At 38.0% G+C, this 24,770-nt stretch overlaps 1 protein-coding gene across 1 annotated transcript; it reads right to left on the bottom strand.

Moving 5' to 3' along the window:
* Nucleotides 1–380: 380 nt before the first annotated feature.
* Nucleotides 381–24,317, bottom strand: LOC127811520 (probable ATP-dependent DNA helicase CHR12). The gene is made up of 12 exons (XM_052351451.1): nucleotides 23,867–24,317; nucleotides 13,129–13,285; nucleotides 10,475–10,539; nucleotides 9,797–9,985; nucleotides 8,970–9,119; nucleotides 7,448–7,846; nucleotides 6,669–6,928; nucleotides 6,323–6,541; nucleotides 3,491–3,698; nucleotides 3,264–3,417; nucleotides 2,011–2,613; nucleotides 381–1,533 (listed from the first exon to the last, which is right to left on the bottom strand). Exons 1-12 carry the CDS (start codon nucleotides 24,101–24,103, stop codon nucleotides 887–889), a joined length of 3,288 nt encoding a protein of 1,095 aa, XP_052207411.1. The 5' UTR covers nucleotides 24,104–24,317; the 3' UTR covers nucleotides 381–886.
* Between the last annotated feature and the right edge of the window lie 453 nt (nucleotides 24,318–24,770).

The raw sequence follows: 24,770 nt of genomic DNA, 5'->3' as shown, positions 1-24,770 counted from the left end.
TAATACGTCCAGCCTTTACAACATAATTGAAACTCGAGACATTAGTTATGTGATGATTGTAGTTATAATCTCATAAGTCCATAACTGTGCCAGGATACTGGAAACTTGCAACGAAGCTTAGGAGCTTTGTGGTTGTCCTTGGGGTTCACATGACCCGTGAACAATTAATTTAGCAATAATGTTTAACTCCCCTCCATCCATGGATACTTATTAGTAATTAATAAATGATACTAAACAACAAGAAAAACCAGGATGACGAGATCTTATTTATTTATTTTTGCTGCATAATGTCAAAGAGAATTTGGTCTGCACGATAAACCTCACCCATTCAATGCCTGCAAATAAACCCCCCCAAGAAGTTACTAGAGACAACACTATCAAACTCTTCCACCTTTAAGCTCTATTATTGAAGCATTAGGCAATCACTTTAAGTTCCATGCAAAGCAGAACAACCAATAGCTAGAGCAATCAAATTGTTGCCATCAACCAAATCCCACAATCAAGGTGTTGTGTGAGTATGGCACAGCCCATGCAAATTAGGTAAAACAAATTCTATATGATTATTTTATGTTAGCTCTAGCAAATCATGAATTTGGAGGCAAATACAGCTCCATTTCATAAATGTAACAGCTTTACATTCCAACTATCATGCAAAGACATATAACAACTGCTGAGGGCAGCCAATCAATGGACAAGTGTAGGAAGAACATGGAATAGCTGCAACCAGGAGCACTGAAGAAGCAAAGCGCCGGAGAATGAGTTTGAGTTGCTCAAGTTATAACAAGCCAGGCTATACATCAGTGTTTTCACCACGCTACTTCAAACACACTTCTATCCAAGTCCCGTGTTGTTAGCAATTCATCTCTAGCCCTAGATTCAGCACTTTTCAGGATGCTAAGCTTGATCTTTTCCGTTTATAAGGCTTCCAGTTCAACATATAGCCACTGCCCTCAATGCCCTGATATTGTGTTTTCTGGGGATATTCCATCTCACTTCTGGACCTCCTCAAGTTCAAACTGGCAGTATCTTCGCTGGTTCCCTCGCTTGCCATGGACATGTTTTCGCTCTTCACTTCTGATACTTTCCTCTCCTCCCCTGCACTATAACTCACAATGTCACTGCCTGTGGTAGGAAGATGCTCCCTCCTTTTTCCTCTGGAAGAATGCTTTGCTACGTCCTCACCGTTCTCCACGGCCTTCATCCACTGTAAATCACTAAGTGTATCCACATAAACCACCTCTTTTCTTCTTCTCTTTCCAGTGAGCTTGCTGATCTCATGATCAAACCCTTTGCCTTTGCCTTCCTTATTTTCTGGTGCAGTATATGCCCAATCTGGTACCTCATGTTCTTCCATAAGACGAGATCTGTAATTCTCCTGCCGCCTTCTCTCCTCGTCCATTTTCTCAAACAGCCAGAACTCCTCATCAGAACGTGCTCCAAGACGGTTAATTTCCCTTTCACTTGGTACATCAGTCCCAAGTGAGCTTGTACCTCTTCGCATGATCTCCTCCAGCATCTCTCTTCGGTCCTGGGCTGCATAATAAACAAATTTGAAAGACCTCAATCCTCTTCAATTATTAGTACGACAAGAAGTGATTTGCATTCTGGGGCAAAGAGAGGGTTTTCTTCCCTTCTTTTTTCCTTTTTCTGGGTGGTCTGTGCATCTGGCACCAGAGCATGTGAGAGAGAAAAGAAATTTCTATAGAACAAGAAGCAAAATGACTCTCACAGGCCAAGAACCACAAGATCTAAGACCTAAAAAAATTACCTTGAAAAATATGTCAAAAGAAAAAGAAAGAAGAAGAAAAAAAAATAAACAAAAAGTAAAAAGACAAGATGCAATTTGGTATCTATCCATCAAGACTTACCAGCAAGTTCCAGAAGCAGAATATCATATTTCACACAACATTCTTTCTACTTCGTCAACTATAAAATACAGTCTGAAGCAGAAAATAACAAGGAAATAAACATAGCAAAATCATAGCAGGAACATCATCTATAATGACAAACCTGTGGAGGTTGTGTTGAACAGCCCTGCCTGGATGACCTTAGCATCAATACCCATCTTCTGTTTTGCACGCTCCAAAATTACCTCCTCAATTGATCCAACACTAACCAAAACAAAAACTCTAACTTCCTTCTTTTGTCCAATACGATGTGCCCTATCTTCTGCCTGTTGATCCATTTGGGGGTTCCAGTCACTGTCAAAAATGATCACGGTATCTGCTGTTTGTAAATTCAGACCAAGTCCCCCAGCACGAGTGCTCAAAAGGAACATGAAGTAAGGAGAATCAGGAGCATTGAATTGCTTTAGTAGAGTTCCTCTTTCCTCAGTTTTTGTTGAGCCATCAAGTCTAAGATATTTGAAATCATGAAGCTGCAAATAAATTTCAAGAATGTCCATCAGACGGGTCATTTGTGAAAAAAGGAGGACTCTGTGTCCTGCTCTGCGGAGTTTTGGTAGCAAACGATCAAGTAGCTCAAATTTCCCCGATGCTCTAATAATCTCTTCCTTGCGCCACATATTATATTCTCCCACAAATAGGTAAGGGTGATTACAACACTTCCTGAGCTGCATTGACAGGTTTTGTAGACTCTTGGACTTCCCAGATCCTGCAAATTACTCATATTAATCAAGAGATGGCAACTTCGCCTCTTTCAGAAAATCAATTAATAAACTTATAGAAGTGGTCGTAAAGCATGAGTATAATCACAACATAAAAAAAGGGCTCCCCAGCACACAAGGCCCCCTGCTTTGCAAGGGTTAGGGAGGGTCTTATTTGTATACAACCTTCCCCCTGCATTTTGGCAAGAAGGCTATTTCTGCACCATGAACCCATGATTCTGATCACAAGAAGCAACCTTACCATAACATGAATCCATGACTGTAATCACAAAGAAGCAATCTTACCAGTGTTACCAAGGCTCACCCTCATAATCTCAAAACTAAGAAAAAAAGGAGAAAAAAAAAAAAGAAGAAAATTTGAAGATTGCAGAAAAAATCAAGCAGTTGAAAGTTACTCTCACTGATAGCACATCAGACAGACAAACATGCACAGAGAGCTAGAGAGGGAAACAGCCCAATGCAGAAACTAGATCCAAAGAAAGTTCAACAATGAGGCCATACATGACTACAGACATGCAATGGGAAACTTAATGGTGACTACAAATGGCCTACAAGTTATATGATAAGCCCTTCAGGAGACGACACAGAAGGCATAAGCAACAGAAGGCACAAGCATGGAGGAAGGGAAGCAACGCACCAGTTCCCAGTCCAACCCTCCCTAGATCTGTGACTTGCTGATAGTATACTTTCTGCCATGCGGACATATCACATTTTAATATGACCTGTGTTTTCCCAGGAAGGTACTTCTCCACCTCATCTTTCTTCCTCCTCAATATAAATGGCCTTATAACCTGGGAATTTAGATAATACATTAAAAAGAAGATCAGAAAAGAATCAGAAAAGACAACTGAAGCCAAAAGTTACTTGGTGCAGACGACGAATGATCAATAGTTCTTCTTCATCTGTCAGGGAAACATCACATCGATCGGCAAAGGGTGCATTAAACCAATCCTCGAAATTCTCGACAGAGTTAAAAATGGTAGGAAGGAGAAAATTGAGTAAGGACCATAACTCCTGCAAACTATTCTGTATAGGAGTGCCAGTTAATAGAAGCCTGCGGCGTATCCGGTAGCTGCATGCAAAATGAGTTCCATTAGACAGCCCAATCTAACTCAATATTCAAAACTTACATGATGCGTTGAAAGAACATGCAGGAACAGAAACACACCCTACTCATACAAGAGACAGTGAGCAAGACAAGAAATTTCAAGAACACAAAAGAGAATAAGAAAAAAGAATAATCCATATAAATGAATAAGAAAAATAAACATAGAGTAGGAAGAAGAAAAAGGCATTTCTATTCCTTTTCCCAGGTTACCTTTGCACCAATTCCTATTAAAAACACTGCCATAAAAGAGATCAAATGAAAATAAAAAATAATAGACTAATCCATATAAATGACGTGAGCTTTACTCAAAGACAATTGTTTACATGACTTTACCACCTTGTTTCCTTCGGGAACAGTTAACAGTTGCTTCATCAATGAGCACACTACAGTTGGATTTGGTCTGTTAAAACAATATATTTGAGGATGAAGGAAAATTTTGCACATTAAATAGGTTGTGAAATTCAAGCCTATCAATTAAAGTGGAAAGGTCCCACGAGAAGAAAAGACTACTAGGAGGACCAGGTCAAAGACGGAGAGAAGCACAGCGGCAGTGTTTGAAATGCATGTCAACTGCAACACGGTCCCTTTTACTGAAACCTCTCTCCAGTGACACATATTGAAAGCAAGATTATAATTTCACTATCTGATACAATTTTCCACCTAATATTACAATATATGTCATAAATATGTTTTATTGCTGTGAACAACCTATCTGATTGAACCAGCAATTATACACAAATTCAACAGTGGACAATATCAAATCACAATTTTTTCCCAATAAACATCAATTTAGATATCTTAGATCGATCATTCAAAAAGACTTGAGAGATGAATGAGAATGTTAGCCATATAACTAAGTCTGGATAGTGATAGTTAAAATAGAAAAGTGTGTTTGGCACTTTATGCGATAATAAAATTCCACTAAAACTAGAAGGAACATTTTATTTTATTGGACTGCTATACAACTAGACTAGTTATATGGTACAAAATGTTGGGCAATAAAGCACAAATTAATTCAAAATATGAGTGTAATGGAAATGAAGATGTTACGATGGATGTGCATCCATACAAGAAATGACAATTAAAAATGAAGTTATCCCTAAAAAGATTGGAATGGCTTTTATTGAAGATAAGATGCGTGAAATATGACTAAGATAGTTCGGAAATGAGGTTATCCCTAATAATATGACTAAGATGTGTGAAATGAGGTTATCCCTAATAAGATTGGAATGGAATAAGTCATTAGATAAAGAGGAACAAAAAGACAAAGAAAAAACTTGGTTGAAAACTAGAAACTATGATATGAGTTATGAGGGCCTCACAAAAGATAGGACCATAAATAATTAGTGGGCTAGAATTCATATAACCAATCTCACTTAATGGGACTAAAGCTTGATACGATGTTGAAAATTTAACTCAACATTCACACGATATTGATTTCCATATGTGAAATATAAATATAGATTTGGCAAAAGGTTGAATGAATCTCATTAGTCCCTTACAATATTCAAAATTTTCAAGTAATTCAAAAATGTTGGGCAGCAAAGAGACAAGATGTGCAAAATACAAATGTACCTGAGAGGTAATTGTTATGACAGGAATGTGATCGTACAAAAAAGACAAAATAAGAAATGAGATTATATGTAAGAAGGTTGGAGTGGTAGCTACTGGAGATAAGATGTAGGAGACAAGATTCAAATGGTTTGGCCATGTAAGAAGGCGGCTATAGACATACCTGCCAAGTGAGAGGATGAAATAGAGGAAGTTTGTAACGAAAGAGAAAGAGGACTAAACAAAACTTAGTGGAAAATGCTTAAACATGGTTGGAACCTAGGAGGTCTAGAAATTCAGCTGACTCCAACTGGTGGGATTAAGGCTTGTGATTGTTGTTGCTGTTGGTCAGTGCTTAAAGTAAAAGCCTGATGGAAATAATTGATTCTATATATGACAGTCAGCCCTCAAGTACGCAAATAGTTAACGACAAAGGAAGGAGCAACTTAAAAGGAGAGGACAAGAGAAACCAGTTATGGTTTTCTTGATAGAGGTCACAATAAATTGTATGATTTTCATGTAGTTGTATGATGAACTGTACAGGGCTCAATATGAACTGGATTATGCCAGATTGAACACTACTTGTCTACACATAGGCTGGACAACAGATCAGTAGCAATATTCAGTTTTCTAATGCACTCTAAGTTAACAACCGTCTCTTGAATGCCAAGACAACATGCAAAACTATCTGTTATGCATTAATAAGCATCTTGCAAGTTAGCCAAACTGGGACTATAGCCACTATACAAAGTCCTTCCTGTGACATAAAATCACTTTTTAGTTGTACAAGAAACAAAAGACCAAAATTTTCTTCAGAAGTCAAAAACGGAGGAAAACAAGTAGTTCATAGAGGAGAGAATCAAAAAGATAAGAATGCCTTTTGAAAAAGACACATGGCCATAAAAAGATGCCATAAGCATGCAGGAGATTCACCTAGACAGAAAGAACAAGTATAAGTTGCTTAACTACAAGAGTGAATGATCCTAGAAACTAAGCATTCCATACAAATTGGTGAAATAAGGAGCTTTGTAGCATACCCTGAAACAATAGTCCTTGCAAGAGCACATTCATGATTCTTTAACCTGTGTCCTTCATCAACAATCATGTAGTACCAATGTATTTTCTTCAAAAATGCCTTGTCTCTCATAATAAGATCATAGTGTGTGATGAGGACATTGAATTTTCCCTCTCCTGAATATTCTTCCCTTATTACCTTTCTTTCATCTAGACGCCCATCATAGAGCACTGCAACAATACTGTTACAAGAATATCCATATATACCAAAATGAGCATTTTGTTCTGGTGGGTACCTTACACATATAACACACATGCAATGCTGAGAAAGATAAGGTAAGGAAGTCTCCAGAACATCTTTGTGCATACCTAGGAGCCCAGGTTGAGAACTCATTAACCCAATTTGGTAGTACAGCCTTTGGGGCTATAATCAAGTGAGGCCCAGTGACACCCTTGTTTTCCACGAGATAAGCAATCAAGGAAATCGTTTGGATTGTCTTGCCTAACCCCATTTCATCTGCCAAGATTCCATTCAGATTGTTATTGAATAAAGACAGCATCCACTGTAGCCCTTCCAACTGGTAGGGCCTCAGTTCTCCACCTTGAAGCATGGAAGGTTGCTCTATTACCTATAAAGTATATTTCATTAGATTCTATACTTCTAAAATCAAATAGTTTTTGCAACAATATAAAAAGTTGCATAAAACTTGAAAGGGATGTTCATCACAACACCAAATGTTAGAATGTGTATGAATGCAACTGCTAAGCTCATCCTTGAATTAAGGGATGTGGACCCACATTGATTATAGCACCTCCCTCAGACTGCGTGGTACTTTATGCAGAAAATAATAATTAACCAGGACCACAGTATATATGAAACATCCTTCTATGGACAGAAATAAGAAATTTTCTTCAAATAATTTCAACCAGGTTGGATCAACTTATTAGGCCAATGTCACAAGAGATCTAGCAAAGCAAGATTTCTATCCTTCTTCAGCAATCTTTTATCGAACTTCTTAAGCAGAGCAATGAGGTACATAAAACTTGGAGTGCCTATTATAAATAACTATGAATTTCAAATGCAAAAGAAACATAGCAGGCATAAATAACATAATGCAGGCAATTGAAATTAAGACTTCCTTCTTCACCTTTTCCTGAATTGAATGAATAACTGAGTTATACTGTCGCTGGCCTTCAAGTAGATCCCCTGTCTTAACACGGAGGCTGGATTCAGTGTCAACCAAGTCAGCATCTTCCTCAGGAAGGGAATCCCCAGGAGTTCCACTCTTTGAAGCAGACAAATCAGGCAAGTCAGCATCTGAGTCTTTCAAGGGTCCGATTCCATCATGTTCAGCATCTTTTTGACGTTGGACAGCAGCTCCCAGGCGAACTAGGAGATCATTAGTTTTCCCTAGGAGCATGGTCAACCGTTCATTCTTACTCTCCTCCACCATTTTCATGTAAGCTTCCTGATCATCAGCTTTCAGGGCTTGAAACCTCAACTTCTCAGCCCGTGTAGCACGTTGCCTTTGTCTTCCATGCCACGCCTGCAAAAAGTGTGAAAGATTGGAGTGAATTCTGGCAGCACAAATTATGGAACTACCTGGTTTAATCAATAAAATTACAAATGAACCAACTACAACAAACACGGAGCTCTTCCAAAGTGTTTTTGATAAGATCTCTTTTGAAATAAGTTACAACCATCAGAGGAAATGCGCAAAATCCAAATACTATTAAGATTCTCACACGTACAAATAAATACCAAACACAGAATTGAGATTAAAAGTCTAGCAAATACAAATTAAGACAAAAAGCAGAGAAACTTGTCATGTTTTCCTAAAACAAGGGTTAAAATCAAACTGTAGTTTCTGATTAATTTGTACTTATACTTCAATATAATGTATCAAAAAAGGCTAGGCTTTAGCAAATTTCATCCTTACAAGTAATATACTAAAAAGAATAAAGAAAAACAATATATGAATTTCTGTTCACATTTTTTAAGAAAAGAAACAGTCTTGACAAAGTCAAACAAACTGATTCACAGGATACACCTTTTTGCAATGGAGGACACACTTTCACTGGGTTTCACTTAAAATGTAGGAAATAGTGCTATGTGCTCCTCATCTTTTAAATAAAAATCTAGGGATAAGCTTCTCCAAAGCTCACTCGAATAATGTTTCTCATAAATTTCAGTCTTTTTTATTGCTTGAGCACTTTTCCTTTCTTCATACTAAAAATTGTATTCCTGTTTCTGTTGCATCCTTTGGGTTTCAAGTTTCCATTGCCAACCAAGTTTGCATCCCAAACACCACAAAAAAATAAAATAATAATAACTATATCAAAGGTTATACAAAAGTATTTACTGCTTTTTGCAAATTTCCAAATGATCTCATGTTATTTTAAAATGAAGCAAATGATCTCATGTTATTTTAAAATTATCTACTGCTTTTTACAAATTTCCCATGTTCTATACATAATTGAAGTGTAATTCCTACCACAAGCTCCCATGTCATTTTAAAAACTTCCAAATCTATTCCCTGCATCTATATCCCATATAATATTGAATTGCAATTCCTATCTCACCTCCCTTGTTATTTTCAATTTTATCTATGCATGACAAATTTAAAGAAAGCAGAACAGAAAAAAAAAAAAAAAAAAGAAGCAGCTTGCCTGAACAGCATCATTCCTTTGTTTCCGGCGTTTCTGAGCTGCTTGTACTTGCAATTGGAGTTCACGTGCTGCATTAAGCAAGTCTGCAAAAAATTTCCTCTTCCTAGTCTCAACAAGATTCTTTTCCTCCTCTTCTAACCTTGATAGTCTCTGCAATAAAGGCACTTCATGAGATCAGTACTGTACTTGAACGAATATATGCTTCTCACAAATGAATAGAGAAACTGTTGGATAAGATGGTCCATAACCTATTTCTTTAAATTTCAGATACCATCTTTAAGCTTACAAACAGTTGAACCTCAAAGGAAAAGTTTACAGGTAGAACTCTCGTTTGTAATCATCCTTTTTTTTTTTTTTTTTCAATCAATGAAATTATATTTGTCAAGAAGATGAAGAAATCCAATCATACTTTCATTCAAAGGTACAAGAAAAAATATATACACAGCCTATTCACTTGCATAGGCAGTTTCCTAAAGTCTAATTACTAGATAGTTTCCTAATCTAGCTTAGGAAATATTTACAAGAAAAGAAACAAATACAAATACAATCAAATCACTATAAAATGATACATATCAATCAAATAATATATGCAGTAATCAGTAATCTTCTCGGGTTTCTAACAATATTTCAGATATTAAATTGGATAAATTTATCTTCTATCAAAGTTAAGAGATTGTCAATAAACCAAAGAGTGCATCTCACGCTGTTGAACAAGTGAAGCTCCACTTTTGCAGATGGCACATTCACAAACTAAAGTTTCATACTGTGTAGATTAGATCCCCTAAAATAATGTAAAATTCTGAAGATCAAGATAAACCAAAAATAACCTCAGCATCACGCTTTTTCTTCAGGTTATCATCAGCTTCCATCGCAAAAGCATCTCCAACACCATATAGAGGACGACGCAACCGCATCATGCCCCAATCAAACAATTGCTTGTCAGGATATGCACAGTGTAGACGGAGCCAGTACTCTGAACTCACATCATAGCGAACCTTTCTCTGCAACTCTGCAAGCTGACAGGACAAAAGAAAATACATCAATAAGGACATGAGTTGTGTTATCCTAGGTAACATGAAATATAGAATCAACATATCAGGAAAAACAAATTATATAAAAGATACAAACCAAAGGTGCATACTTGGATTCATATAAGAAACATACACATGGTGGTATCTTGCATTTCAAATTTATTCGACAAAAGGAAAATTTTACAGTAAATCAGAATCAGTACAACCAAATATAACTTGTTAATTAAAATAAATCAGATTCTCTCATGTGCATGTGTAGAAAAGTAACAGTAAAAAAAAAAAAAAATCATAAGGTAGGTATGTAATAGAAATCAAACTGGTTTGGCAGGGGGGGAACAATTGCTTTAACCAACCACCCAGGGAAAAGTACAAATCTATCTTTCATTGATTCAGATAATTGCTGACGTGTATGATAAAGTCATGTGCAAGAAATCCATAAACAAAATACTGATTTAAGTACAAAATCAAATCTACCTTCAGTCCATAGAGTTCAAGCAAGCACTTTGACTGCATGTCCTCGCCTCTGCTTGAAGGCAATTCTACATGAAACACCTCAAATAAGATAAATTATAAAATGATTATGGTAGACACCACATGCAAATACTTATTTACTGATTAGCTGGTTTCTAGATAAGTAAATTCCACATGGGGCTAGAAAAATTAAGTTGAAGGCAAAGAAGACTTGAATAAGCCAGAATCCAGGCAAACATTTGAAACCAAACATAAATATCTAGAGTAGCAACATTGTTTTAGAAAAGAATGAAAAGAACCACAAACATAAATATCTAGAGTGGCTACTGATATGGCCCAGGGAAAATGAACTACCAATGAGATCAAAGAAAGCAGATTAATACCTATTTGCATTCAGGCACTCAAATACACAGTATTCCAGGAGATATAGGGGACAACATAAAATATCAATATGAAAAGTTTCCCCTCCAAGAAAATGAAGAGTTCCGAAATTTTGGAAATGCTCTTAAAACTGACAGTGAAAATATACATGCTAGCGTATGCAATGTGTAAACCATGAAGCTGCTAGACAAAATGATGTATGATGTATAAGATCTCAAGCATAGACAATGTTGTACCATATCCAGGGGATATCTGGCAGCATACCCAACATATGACATGCTCACCAGTGTATAGCATATGAAAATACATATAATACACAGCATCTGATGGGAAAGCCTTGTTTGAAATTGAGTCTACTTAAAAGATGAAGGTAAAGAATCATATTCTTTTTGTGAGGTCTTCAGATATTGGGTATTTATTTATATTTTTAGTAATTATGTATTGAAGTATGATCTTTTTGACTTGTGAATTTATCTATTTTTCAGAGGAAAAATATTATTGTTTACAACAACAACATATCCAGCCTTTATCCCACTATGTGGGGTCGGCTACGTGAATTCTAGACTTTCATGTATTTCTATCTTTTGTCATATCTTTATTGAGATCCATATACTTCATATCAAACTTTAATGTCTCCCTCAAAGTCTTCTTAGGTCTGCCTCTACCTCTTTTTTTGATTAATTGTTCCATTTCATCAACTCTCCTCCCAGGAGCGTCTCTTTAATATGATAAAAATGAACTCAAATGGTTCTTTCATGTTGAAGTAGTATTTTTAACTTGGCAGTTTATTACTTTTACAAATTCAGCTAGCAACAATATATACATATATAATTCCTTTGCCATATTTGTGTAGTTTCTGAATTTTCATTTTCTGCACATCACTAAGCCTCATTTCCAAATTTGATTCCATGTATCGGTATCCATATGCATATTGTTGAAAAAACTGAAGATTTGACAGTAAAGAACAACCCACTCAAATATTCTGCCAGCTCATTCCAATAGCTGGCAGATTTACTCGATTAGGTTGATTGGATGTAGGAAATTCTGCAGCATCTCCTTGATTCCAATTTCCTATTGCAGAAATATTCTTTGTATAGATATTGTTTCCTTTTCTGTCAGTTTCCTTTCCTTTCCTTTTTTGTACAGTTTCCTTAGAAGCTTGTTGACTTTGTAGTTAATTTCCTTATAGAGGTTCTGGGATCAACCTTAAAATCCCCTTGTAAAGTTATTCTGAATATGAAAAAGTGAGAATCAGAAATTTCCTACACATACCCATATCCCTACTAATACTTCTTAGTGTGTAAGATACAAAAATGCACACTTGCTACAATACCTTTCAAACTATAACAATAATCTCCAAATATGATGATAACTAAAAGTACAAACATAAAATTGTTCTGCTATGCAAATAGCTCGGTAAAAGAATTTCACAGCTGCCTCATCCTTATAAAAGTGAATGAGGACCAGGATTAATACAAAAATATGTAATTATGATGTATTATGGTATAAAATAAACCATTAAGCATAGGTGTTAGGCGGGGTCAGCTACATGGATTCTAGCTTGCCAATCATCTCCTTATAATAATACAGTGACATAAATGCTTCTAAATATCTACTTCATTATCCTCCCAGAAATCAACTTCAAAGAAATCATTATTATGATGATAATAAAAAGAAAATCTTGCATGCAATCAACAAGTTAAATTTTTACTTATCTAAAAGATTTCACAAAGTAAATGACAACATTATAAAACTGAACTTTATTGGTTCAACATGAAAGTAGGTAAACTGATTACAGAATAGTCAGCTTCTGTCTACACATGTGACCTGTTAAGATTGAAGAGACAAAACCATGCTATTAAATATGCAGCAACAATAGAAATGGGAAGGGGGAAATAGTTTCGAGGAAGGGATACAATTGTCAGTCCATGGTAAATTGGCCCCACCAAGGGGAAAAATTTGGGGGCTAGCATTATGCCCCAAAAAGAAAGAAATCAAAATCAAATACAATAAAGGGGGTACTAGTTACTGACCATAGACAAGCAAAATAAGATAAGATAATAAAAATAACAGGGACATGCGGCAGAGATGCAATCAAACCATTATGGTCTCTAATGCTGTAATCCATAGATAAAAGTGAGATACATATAAGTGTACAAATAGACAATTGTAAGTAGAAACAGGATAGATAATGAGTGGCCACTGAAGAAACTAATCCATGCATTTGGAAAACAATATTGAGTACAGGAAAATATTTTTCCACATGAAGCAGTAACCTTCAAGTTCTGTCACACGCTGCTGGATGTGGCTCTGCAAACGAGTGTCTCTTAATTCTGCCAATCGAGAACCAGACATACAATTTGGTCGGTGCTTGTTTAGGGCATCCCCAAGGTTCATCATCAAGTCTCCTTGTTTTGCAATGCCACAACCAACCTTCATCAAAAACATAAACCTCAAATTCCAGAAGCCAAATTAGAAGGAAAGACATATAGAATACATATGTGAATGAGGCATAATTAACTCAGCATGAACATATCACAACCATATCCATATGCAACAGTAAACATTATAGATGGTGAGCTCTAATTTGGTATGTACATATGTCAAGGAGAAGCTCTGGTTATTGATATCAGTTACCCCTTGTTCGCATGGTGGGTTCAGATGGGGAGGATAAGGGAGGGAGGTTTTTTCTCTTGTTTGAGAGAAAGTCTCACAATGAAATGGAAGGGGAATGTACCTTCTCTTCCCTTCTCTACACCAATTTTCCTTACACCCCAACTTGTGGCATCGGGTGGGTAAAACAAACTGTCACAGGACCATTATGTAAATAAAGATCATTCTATAGTAGAAGGGCAAGGGGTATAGCTGTAATAAGTAATAGATGAGCAGTTATAGCACATGGCTGTTTTAATTCAAATGTAACCCAAATTGTGGCGCCAAGGCTGGAAGTATATAACCAACCTTCGCCACTAGGAGAAGTATCTTTTTGGCAATATAATTGAATCGCTCTTTCCCTCCAAACTTCTCTAATTCTCTCTCTCTTTCTCTCTCTCGTCCTCGCCCTCTTATTCTTTCTGTTATTCTATCTTACCAATTCCCACACAATTCAATCAAAATTGCGAGAGGATTCAGTTTTTCAGAACTATATCCTGACAATTTGGTATTAGAGCATCATCTTGGACAATCAAGTAAGGAATGGCTGACGGAACCAGAATGAAACAGATGGAGTCGCAGTTTCATCAGGTTTCAACAACGATTGGCGAGATCCAGAGTAGGATGGAGTCGTTGGAGAAATCAGTGGATCGACGAATTGATGGCGCAGGGAATGTGTGGCACGAAGAGAGCAGATCGCAGGAAGCCAGATTGGAAGAACAAATGAGGGAGCAAGGACATGCCCTCAGAGATCAGATGCAACAGTTTGTTCTGATGCTCACTCGACAAACTCAGGCTCGTATTTCACCTGAGTTTCCTACGAGAGACAGATCAGAGCCAATCCTGCATGGATGGACCAAGCGGTATTGGCCGATCGGAGGGATTGGCGAAATTGGAGGTGGACCACAGGCGATGGAGGAGAATTTAGAAGTTCAGCGGCAAGGCCATGGATTTGGATCACACCAGAATGGTCCTCATTTGCCTAAGATGGAGATAACATTGTTTGATGGTCATAATCCGAGGTGGTGGACAAGGCGCTATGCGAGGGTGTTCAGTTTGCACAATGTGACCGAAGCTTAGAGAGTTATGCGAGCGGCAGCCTACCTGAACGATGAAGGAGATGCCTGGTTTCAAGGTTGGAGTGGAGTAAGGGAAATCTATTCGTGGGAAGAATTTGTGGAAGGATTGTGCGAACGGTTTGGAGAGAAGGGAATGTTGGATATGGTCGAAGAATTCAACAAATTAAGGCAAGGCGGATCAGTGCAGGCCTATCAACAGAGATTTGAAGAGTTGAAGGCTCTGATGTTGCTCACCAATCCCACCTTAATTGAGGGATACTTCGTATCAAGCTTCATAAGCGGCTTGAACGAAGAGGTCTGTCCAACAGTCAAAATGTTTCGACCCAAGACTGTTCAGCTAGCTGCGGAGTGTGCCAAACTTCAAGAGTTGATGGTGGAGGCTTTGGTCAAGAAACAGAGGGATACATAAATAGAGGATGGCGGGCGACACCCTTGCAAGCAAGTAACAAAGGATGGGGAAGGAATGGAGGAACCGTGGGATCTGGAAGCAAGGGATTACCAGCCTTATTACCAACCTTACCCACGCCTCCCCAACAGATACAAGGAAATTTGACAAAACAGAGGCGATTGGCAGGCCTCTGTTTCAGGTGTGGAGACAAGTACACACCTGGGCACCAATGTAAAAGGCAGTTGTTGCTTCTAGAAGGGGCAGAAGAAGTGGAAGAAGAAGAGGATGGGGACGTTGTGGAAGAAGAAGGGGAAGATGGGAAGGTGGAGATATCCCTGCATGCCTTAAGGGGAGTGGTGACTAACAAAATCATTAAGGTGGAAGGGAAGGCGAGAGATAACTGTCTGATGATTTTGATTGACAGTGGAAGCACTCATAGCTTCCTGGACGAAGGGTTAGCAAGGAGATTGAAATGCAACCTCACGGGGACACAGCCCTTGGCGGTGACAGTAGCTAGTGGCCAAAAAGTTCTATGTAAATCTGCTTGCGTGGGGTTTTGTTGGAAGATGCAGGGTGAAGACTTTGAGGCTGATTTGCGCCTATTTAAGTTGGGTGGATGTGACATGGTCTTAGGGGTTAATTGGATGTGGGAAGTCAACCCCATTTGTTTTGACTTTAACAATATGGAGATAACATTTGAGAAAGGGGGTAAGAGGATGACCCTAACTGACAGTATAGAAGCAGGGACTTGTAAAATGATTTCAGGCAAAAAGTTACACAAATTACTCAAGAGAAAGTGGACGCAAATAGCCCAGCTTTTTTCGGTATAGGCTATAGAAAGGGAAAGAATACACAGCAGATGAAGGAGTTATGCTGCATTCAATGGAAACCACAACAGCTCCTTGGGAGGTAACTCAACTCGACTCTCTTAATCTACTCTTAGATGAATTTGAGGACTTGTTTGAGAAGTCTAAGTCTCTACCACCCCCACGACCCATAAACTACACTATCAATCTCAAAACCAACGCAGAACCAATCAATATCTGTTCATACAGATATCCCCCAAAACAGAAGGCTGAAATTGAACGCATGATCAAAGATATGCTCAGTACTTCTATTATACAACCAAGCACCAGCCCTTATGCCTCTCCTTTGTTATTGGTAAAAAAGAAAGATGGTAGTCGGTGGTTTTGCATCGATTACCGCCAACTCAACTCTCTCACCATCAAAAATAAATTCCTAATACCCATCATCAAAGACCTATTAGATGAACTGCATGGAGCCAAGGTTTTCTCTAAACTTGACCTCCAATTCGGGTACCACCAAATTAGAATGCACCCCAATGATATCTACAAAACTACATTTAGAACCCACCAAGGGCATTATGAATTCTTGGTACTGCCCTTCGATTTGACTAACGCTCCAACCACCTTCCAAGCCCTTATGAATCAAGTATTTGAGCCTTACTTACGTCAATTTATTCTGGTTTTCTTTGACGACATTCTAACATACAACCCCATTTTTGCCACACCTAGAGCACTTAAGAGCTACTCTACGAGTCCTCCGATTCAATAAGTTGTATATTAAGAAGTCTAAATGTGCGTTTGCACAATCACATGTGAAGTATCTCGACCATATCATTTCTGAGGCAGGTGTCAGTACAGATCTGCAGAAGATAGCCACCATGACTGCTTGGCCTAGGCCCCTTAATGTGAAAGCTCTCTGTGGATTCTTGGGTCTCACTGGCTACTACCGCCGATTTGTCAAGGACTGTGGCACCCTCAGTAGACCACTAACTGAGCTGCTAAAGAAAGAAGGATTCCATTGGAATGAGAAGGCGGAGGAGGCATTTGAACATTTGAAAGTTGCTATGAGTAAGGTACCGACTCCGAGCCTACCTGATTTTAACCAGCCCTTTGTCTTAGAAACTGAAGCTAGTGACAGCAGAGTGGGGGCAGTCTTAACGCAAGGCAGCAGGCCATTGGCCTTCATTAGCTAGGCCTTAGCCGCTAAACATTTAAGCCTCAATGTGTATGATAAAGAGCTCCTAGTGGTGCTAATAGCTATAGAGAAGTGGCGACACTACCTGGAAGGAGGGCAGTTCATCATAAAAACCGACCATGAAAGTCTTAAGACTTAAGTTTTTGTTACAACAAAAGCTTCACACTCACCTCCAGAGAAAGGGAATGTCCAAGTTGATGGGACTCGACTATGTGATTCAATATTGGTGAGGTCAGGAGAATAAAGCAGCTGATGCTCTATCTCGGTGTGTGGAGGAAAGAGCTTCAACGGCCATCACTGCAATTACTCCGGATTGGTTCCAGGAAGTAACGACCAGCTACACACTGGGAGATTGGATTAAGGACTTGATGGAACAAATGGTCCTAAATCCTGACAACAAACTAGGTTAGTCCTTGCAGAATGGAGTGCTGAGATATAAGGATAGAATCATAATTGGAGACAATGAAACGCTCAAGCAAAGGATCTTAGAAGCATTACATGACTCTCCTATGGGAGGTCATTCCAGAATACACAACACTCACAGCAAGGTCAGACAACTATTCTTTTGGCCAGGCTTAAGGAGAAAAGTAATGGAGTATGTGAAGGGCTGTGACACGTGTAATCGTTGTAAGCATGAAAACATTCACCCCCCAGGCTTACTACAACCCTTACCAATGCCTGACCAAGCATGGACTCATATCAGTATGGATTTTATCGAAGGGATGCCAAAATCTGAAGGAAAGGATTGTGTGTTAGTAGTGGTGGACCGCATGACCAAATATGCCCACTTCTTGGGTTTATCTCACCCCTTTACAACACAGGAGATGGCTAGGGTTTTTTTGGATCATGTGGGCAAGTTACATGGGTTGCCTCAGGTGATAGTGTCAGACAGAGATAAAGTATTTACTAGCATTTTGTGGAAAGAACTAATGAAGTCTCTCGGAACACAACTACACATGTCCTCTTCTTATCATCCAGAAACAAACGATCAAACCGAAAGGACAAACCAGTGTCACGAGACATACTTAAGGTGTGTGTGCCTAACAAATCCTATCGGGTGGCACAAATGGTTTTCATTAGCTCAATGGTGGTACAATACTACCTATCACTCCTCACTCAAGATGACCCCGTTTGAAGCTTTATATGGATACCAACCCTCGTTCTGGGTGGAAAATGCAACCATGTAGCTATGGTGGACGACTATTTAGCTCAGCGACAACAGATATTACACTCTGAGAGAAGAGCTCGCCAATGCCCAGAACAAAATGAAACAATATGCGGACAGAAAGAGGAGTGAAAGAGTTTTTGCAGTCGGAGACCTAGTATACTTGAAACTACGGCAAGCCCAGCTGAAGACTATGTCCCCCAGATCAATCACTAAGCTGAGCCCCAAATTCTATGGACCCTACGAAGTGTTAGCCAAGGTCGGCCAAGTGGCTTGTAGGCTCAAACTGCCTGAGGGGTCTCTCATCCATCCTGTGTTCCATGTATCACTCCTCAAACCCTCACTCGGCACAAATATAGTTAGTTCCGTCCTACCATCCGTAACCCAACCCGCTCCACAAGAACCAGAGCCCATCGCTATAGTGGACAAGAGAATAATCTACAAGCACCAAGCCCCTATAACCGAGGTCCCGATACGCTGGTCCACTCTCCATCCTGAAAACAACACTTGGGAATACCTTCCCGACCTCCTAAAACAGTTTCCGAAGGCAGCAGGACTTCTACAAATTACTTAAGGACAAGTAATGCTTCTAGCGGGGGGGAATTGTCTCGGGACCATTATGTAAATAAAGAACATTCTATAGTAGAAGGGCAAGGGGTATAGCTATAATAAGTAATAGATGGGTAGTTATAGCACATGGCTGTTTTAATTTAAATGTAACCCAAATAGTGGCGCCAAGGCTGGAAGTATATAACCAACCTTCGCCACTAGGAGAAGTATCTTTTTGGCAATATAATTGAATCGCTCTTTCCCTCCAAACTTCTCTAATTCTCCCTCTCTTTCTCTCTCTCGTCCTCGCCCTCTTATTCTTTCTGTTCTTCTATCTTACCAATTCCCACACAATTCAATCAGAATTGCGAGAGAATTCGCCTTATTAGAAGAACTACATCCTGATAGAAACATGTTAATAAATATTTGTATTGTTTTACTATTTAACCCTTATTATTACTATTACACGTAATTTATTTTGAAAGCGAAGGGTACAAGTGTAAATTTGTCTTCATTACTTTACCATTCCATCCCCTTTCATACTCGATCCAAACAAAGTAATGTACTATTACACTCATTTATGTTTCATTCTTCCCAAACAAGAGGACAATAACAACATTTACATCATATCCCTTATCCTTCCATTATGTTCCATTCCATCCCCCACCCCACCGGTCAACCCTCTCCCAATCAAAGCCGATATATCTCTTTGGATGGAGGATATGACGGGGCAGGGGAAGGGAGACTTTCTGCTGTTAGGGGCAGACTTTACTAATGGAATGGAGGGGGAGAGGAGGGTACATACTACCTCCCTTCCCCTCCGATGCCCTATTTTTCTTACACCCCAATTTGGGGTGTAAAGAGGGCGAACAAAAGAAACTTAAAAATTCTTATTGTTTTCACTATGTTACCCTTATTATTTTATGTAAAAACCCAATATTATCCTTGATTTTTAAATAACTCTTATAATTATTTGTAAGTTGCTTTGGGATAGGGGAATTTCAAATGATGTCATTTGAATTTGTAATTTGAGATGCTTATGTTTCAAATTCTTCTATTTTTTGGGTCCAAATTCAAATGTTTTCAACAAAAGTGCATCGAAACAATGAGTTTGGAATTTCAAATTATTCCAAATGATAGTGTGAAATGACCATATCCAAACCCAACCTTACATTAATTTAATGTTGCTCTAGGAGAATTAATGTCTATTAACAGGTTTGCACAGACAATTGTAACAAATTTTGTATATTTCATTCACACGTATATATTATCACTTTAATTTATATATATATATAATTTTAATGAATTGACATGTGGTAACAACATTTAAATTTATTTCCTTGTCCTTTCATTTTGCTTCATTATGTACCATTTCGTCCCCCACCCCACTGGCCTGACCTCTCCCAATCAAAGCCAATATGTCTCCTTGGGAGGGAGACACTGTTACTTGTGAGAGTGTTTCATAACCAAATGGAAGAGGAAAAGAAGGGTACATACTACCCTACCTTCCTCTCCCATGCCCTTATTTTCTTACACCCTGATTTGAGATGTAAGCAAGGGAGAAGGAAAAAAATTAAAAATTCTTATTATTTTTACAATACGACCCTTATTAATATACCAAATATTATTTATAATTTAAAGAATCTTCTAATTACTTTTAGATTTATCTAACGTTGCTCTTGGAGACTGAATGTTAAGTAACAGGTTGCACACAGACATTTATAACAATTGGATATTCATTCTCGTGTATATATATATATATATATATATTAATTTTTTTAATATATTATTTCAATGATTTGGCATCTATAACATTTTTTGTATATTTATTTGAAACTGGGGTATAGATGTAACTTTATTTTTCTCTCTTTTACCATTTCATCTCCATCCACTCTCCATACAAACAAAATATAATTATATTATGCTCACTTAAATTTCATTCTTCCCAAACAATGGGAGGGTAATAAATTTTACATAACTTCCCTTACACTTATATTCCGTTTTATTATGTACTGCCGCGTCCTCTACCCCACCCTTCTCCCAAACAAAGGCTTCATCTAACTTATAATCAATAAAGAAAACAAAGAAACCTCTATCAACAGCCTCAACATTATGAACATCAAATAAAACCAAAAAAAGGTGACCATGAAAACCAAGGTCCAATAACTACAAACACAGGATGCAACCACCAACAAAACCAAATAACCAACTCATCATTTAAATTCAGCAAGTACAAACAGGACATCACATCCACTCACAAACAATGCTTCAAGCTAAGGTTTATAAACTCATACTACAAAGACAACTATGTAAAATGTGTAGATCATGAGGTAATATGAAAAAGAAGAAAAAAGAACAATTAAGCAGATAAATGCAAAGATGTCACGACCTAGGGTTTTCCTAGGGTTTGGATGGTAAATTAAAAAAGAGTATGGGAAAGAATTAGACAGAAATGGCGGGAGACAACAATAATCAAAGGAGAACGAGAGAGAGATAACAGAACAATTGAGAGGGAAAATTAGAATTCAATTCATTCAACAACATCCTAATTCTCTAGGTTGCAGCCCATTTATAGGCTTTCTAGGTAAAGGTACAACCAACAAAGCAATAAGGTACAACCACTAACTAATACATGTAATATCCTATGCCTAATCTACCCTTGGGGTCGTGACAATCCCCTCTCCTTGAAAGGTTTCTTATCCCCAATAAATTTATTACAATCAAACCGTTGTTTTCTTCATCCAATACCCATCTTCTCAGTTCAAATCCTTAGATTCATTAGTTTCGAAATTCTACCTCTTAAAATGATTAGCCTCAAAAATCAATCCAATCTTCCAGAAATCGTTGTTCTGTACAATCTTCCTTAATCTTCGATTCGGAAACAGCCTCCAATAATCGCCTAACCCAAAATGCAGCAGCCGAGTATCAATTGGCTCCCTAAGTCTCCTTTAAGATCGGATTGTACAACTGCTAGTAACCACCTAAATCGCCACCGAGACCAATCTTCAAGTCCGATTCTTCTTCGTTGAACTTCTTGAATTCAACGGAATTACTCAAATAACTACCCGATCAAGTTCGCCGAGGGTCATTGGAATTCACCTGGCCTTACGTTGCTGCCAAGATTGCCGGACTCACAGCCAAGGAACATTGGCTCTGCTTCTGATTGCACCTTCATTCTCTCCTCAGTCACATGTAGTGACCTAGAGCAATTCTGAGAGTCACTCGCCCTGTGTTGCATTCAATTCTGAACCTCAATTATCATCCGAGATTCACTAGCTCTTCCTCGCCTTCCAATTTTGAACACAATTTATCGAAATTCACAGTCAGAATCAACCCCTTGGTTCGCATTCAAGATCCGACCCGCGAGTCAGTGCTCTGGCCAATGTCGATCCACTTCCAAGAAACGGGTGGCTTCCAATTTGCAAGAGACTATCGCCTCTATTGTAGCTTCTTGAAATTGCCTTCAATCAGTTTTCAAGGAAAGCCTCGCTCTGATACCAAATGTCACAACCTTGGGTTTGGGTGGTAAATTGAAAAGGAGTATGGGGAAGAATTAGACAAAAATGAGGGGAGACAACAAGAATAGAGGAGGACAGAGGAGAACAAGAGGGAGAACAAAACAATTGAGAGGGAAAATTAGAATTCAATTCATTCAACATCCGAGTTCTCTAGATTGCAGCCCATTTATAGGCTTTCTAGGTAAAGGTACAACCAACAAAGCAGCAAGGTACAACCACTAACTAACAAATGTAATATCCTATGCCTAATCTACCATTGGGGTTGTGACAGATGCATATTCTCCATCGTGTAAGCACATAAAACCACATAAAATTGCTTCACTTTTTACCAATTCAATTTATTGTTATGCGGGGATGGCATCTAAAGTAGCCACTATTCAGGCTCATTTTCAACAAGTATTATAAGATGTTTAATCATCTTATCAAGGCAAACATGAATAGAATTTTAATCATAGCATTCATAAAATCAACATGCAATTGATTGAGAACTGCTACCGTCCATCATTGATATTCCCCTTCACAAGATACAGAACCATTGTGCTGTCATTATCATCTATGTTTCACATGTTCTCCAACCTTCAAGCATTACCTAAACCCAACATTGCGTCAATTCATTCCCTAACAATTGTTTTCTATTATTTCCATCCGTACCTACAGTATTTATTTACTCTAGTTGAAACAAAATTCTTCAAGTTAAGCTCTATCGTTCTCTACCCTAATGTTTGTTAACCAAGATATGGGTAGGAAAAAGTGGGATATGGAAAACATTCTAGACAAAAGTATACTTTTTATTGTATTTGTTAAATTTATCTGATGACCTTAAAAAATAAATCACGTGACTTTTTATTTGGGATTGTTCAAATAAATTTATCTCTTCCTCCCCCATGATAAATTTATCTCGAACCTTACAAATAAGAAAAAATAACTCATATATCCCCCAATGCACTCTAACACTCTAAAAAATTTAACAAACAATTTGATAAAAAAAAAAAAAATTAAATGCTTCCCAGCCTTATCTTAACCATTTTACATCTTGATCAATAACATATTTCAACCTTATCTTGATACAATTTTATCTTGTTTATTTTAACAAACGTTAGGCAAATAAACAATTCAACAGAAAAGTATGTACACAAGTAGCAAGTCTTACAAGATTAAACACAGAGAATTATAATTTCTCTTCAAGAGTTCAGCTGGGAGCAACCATCTATAGGACTACAGCCTGCAGATGGGAAGGAGCTTGGCTAAAATAATAGAAAACCATGATTTAAAGAAAATTTCACGCTCCTACGAATTTCATGCCTTCTAGTCAACATGAAAATCATATTGGATTGATCATAAAGAAAATATGATGCATTGTTGTTTACACGAAATTACAGTCTCGACAGAGCAGAATGAAGGGGAAAATAACCGGCCCAAGAAATTGAAAAAATATTTAACTATGAGTAGTCGAGTCTAATCTTCGGATAGAAACAAAACAAAAATAGAATCTTTATGGGTTCAATTTTCTTTCTCAAAAGAAAAGAAATCCAAACCACAGCAGAACGAAGTAGTGCAAGCTAAAACGCATCAAACACAACGAAACACATCCGAAAACAAACCAAAACCCTAAGCTCCCGACAACCAGAACGAAAATTAAAATTGAAAGATCAGTATTCGCACCGAAACATTCTCGACGGCATTGCCACCAGATTCCCCAACGCCGCCGCCGTTAACGGCGTCGGCCCCGCAGTCAGCATCGTCGCCCCGGTAGATAGAGACTACGGCGTCGTAGACGTCTCGGGGAAGAGGGAGGTCACGCGAGATGATATTGAGAGCGCCGATCAAGGTCTTGGTCTTCTCCAAGCAGTCGCCGGCGTCGAGGTCGTCACTGGAGGGTCTCTCCACCTGAGCCACCATGGCGCGAAACGTCTCTCCCTCTCGGAGAAGAAGATCGGAGGATTGTAGTGATTGGATAATTTGAAAGACTTTGTAACCTTCAAGTATATATGTGTGTGTATACGTATATCTACAGATACATCTGTGAATATGTCTGTTCCATGCTGAGATTGAAAACTGAGCTCTCTCTCTCTCGCTCGCTTGCGGCCCCGCCCGCTCGACGCTCGTTGGTTGAACTTTTTATCTTCCCCACTTTGAATGCCCGAGAGGAGAATTGCAGAATTACATAGAAGTCCCTGGTCTACTGATCTGACGGTGGGTTCCTCTGTTGTTAAATGTCGGAACTACCCCTGCCATGCCTCGATTATCGTGCTCGTTCTCTGTTAGACGAATTATTATGCTTTCATATTAACTTTATATTTTTAAATTTACTTTTTAATTTTTATATTGTATACTCTTATACTCATACTTCCATATTAAAAGACATAAATGTATTTTATATTTTATGCATTAAATATATAAATTAAAATATTTATTTATTTTTAAGTATTAAATACAGTTTTAGGTATATAATATAATTTATATGGGCATTTTTTGTTTTTCGTCATTCAAAAGTATATTTTAAGAAAATTTTGGTGATAAAAATATACTTTTTGCAATTAAAATATTTTATTTATTAAATTTGTAT

This window comes from Diospyros lotus, chromosome 10, assembly GCF_014633365.1.
Source record: "Diospyros lotus cultivar Yz01 chromosome 10, ASM1463336v1, whole genome shotgun sequence".
Classification (NCBI taxonomy): Eukaryota; Viridiplantae; Streptophyta; class Magnoliopsida; order Ericales; family Ebenaceae; genus Diospyros; species Diospyros lotus.
This window is presented reverse-complemented; position numbering and strand designations above follow the sequence as displayed.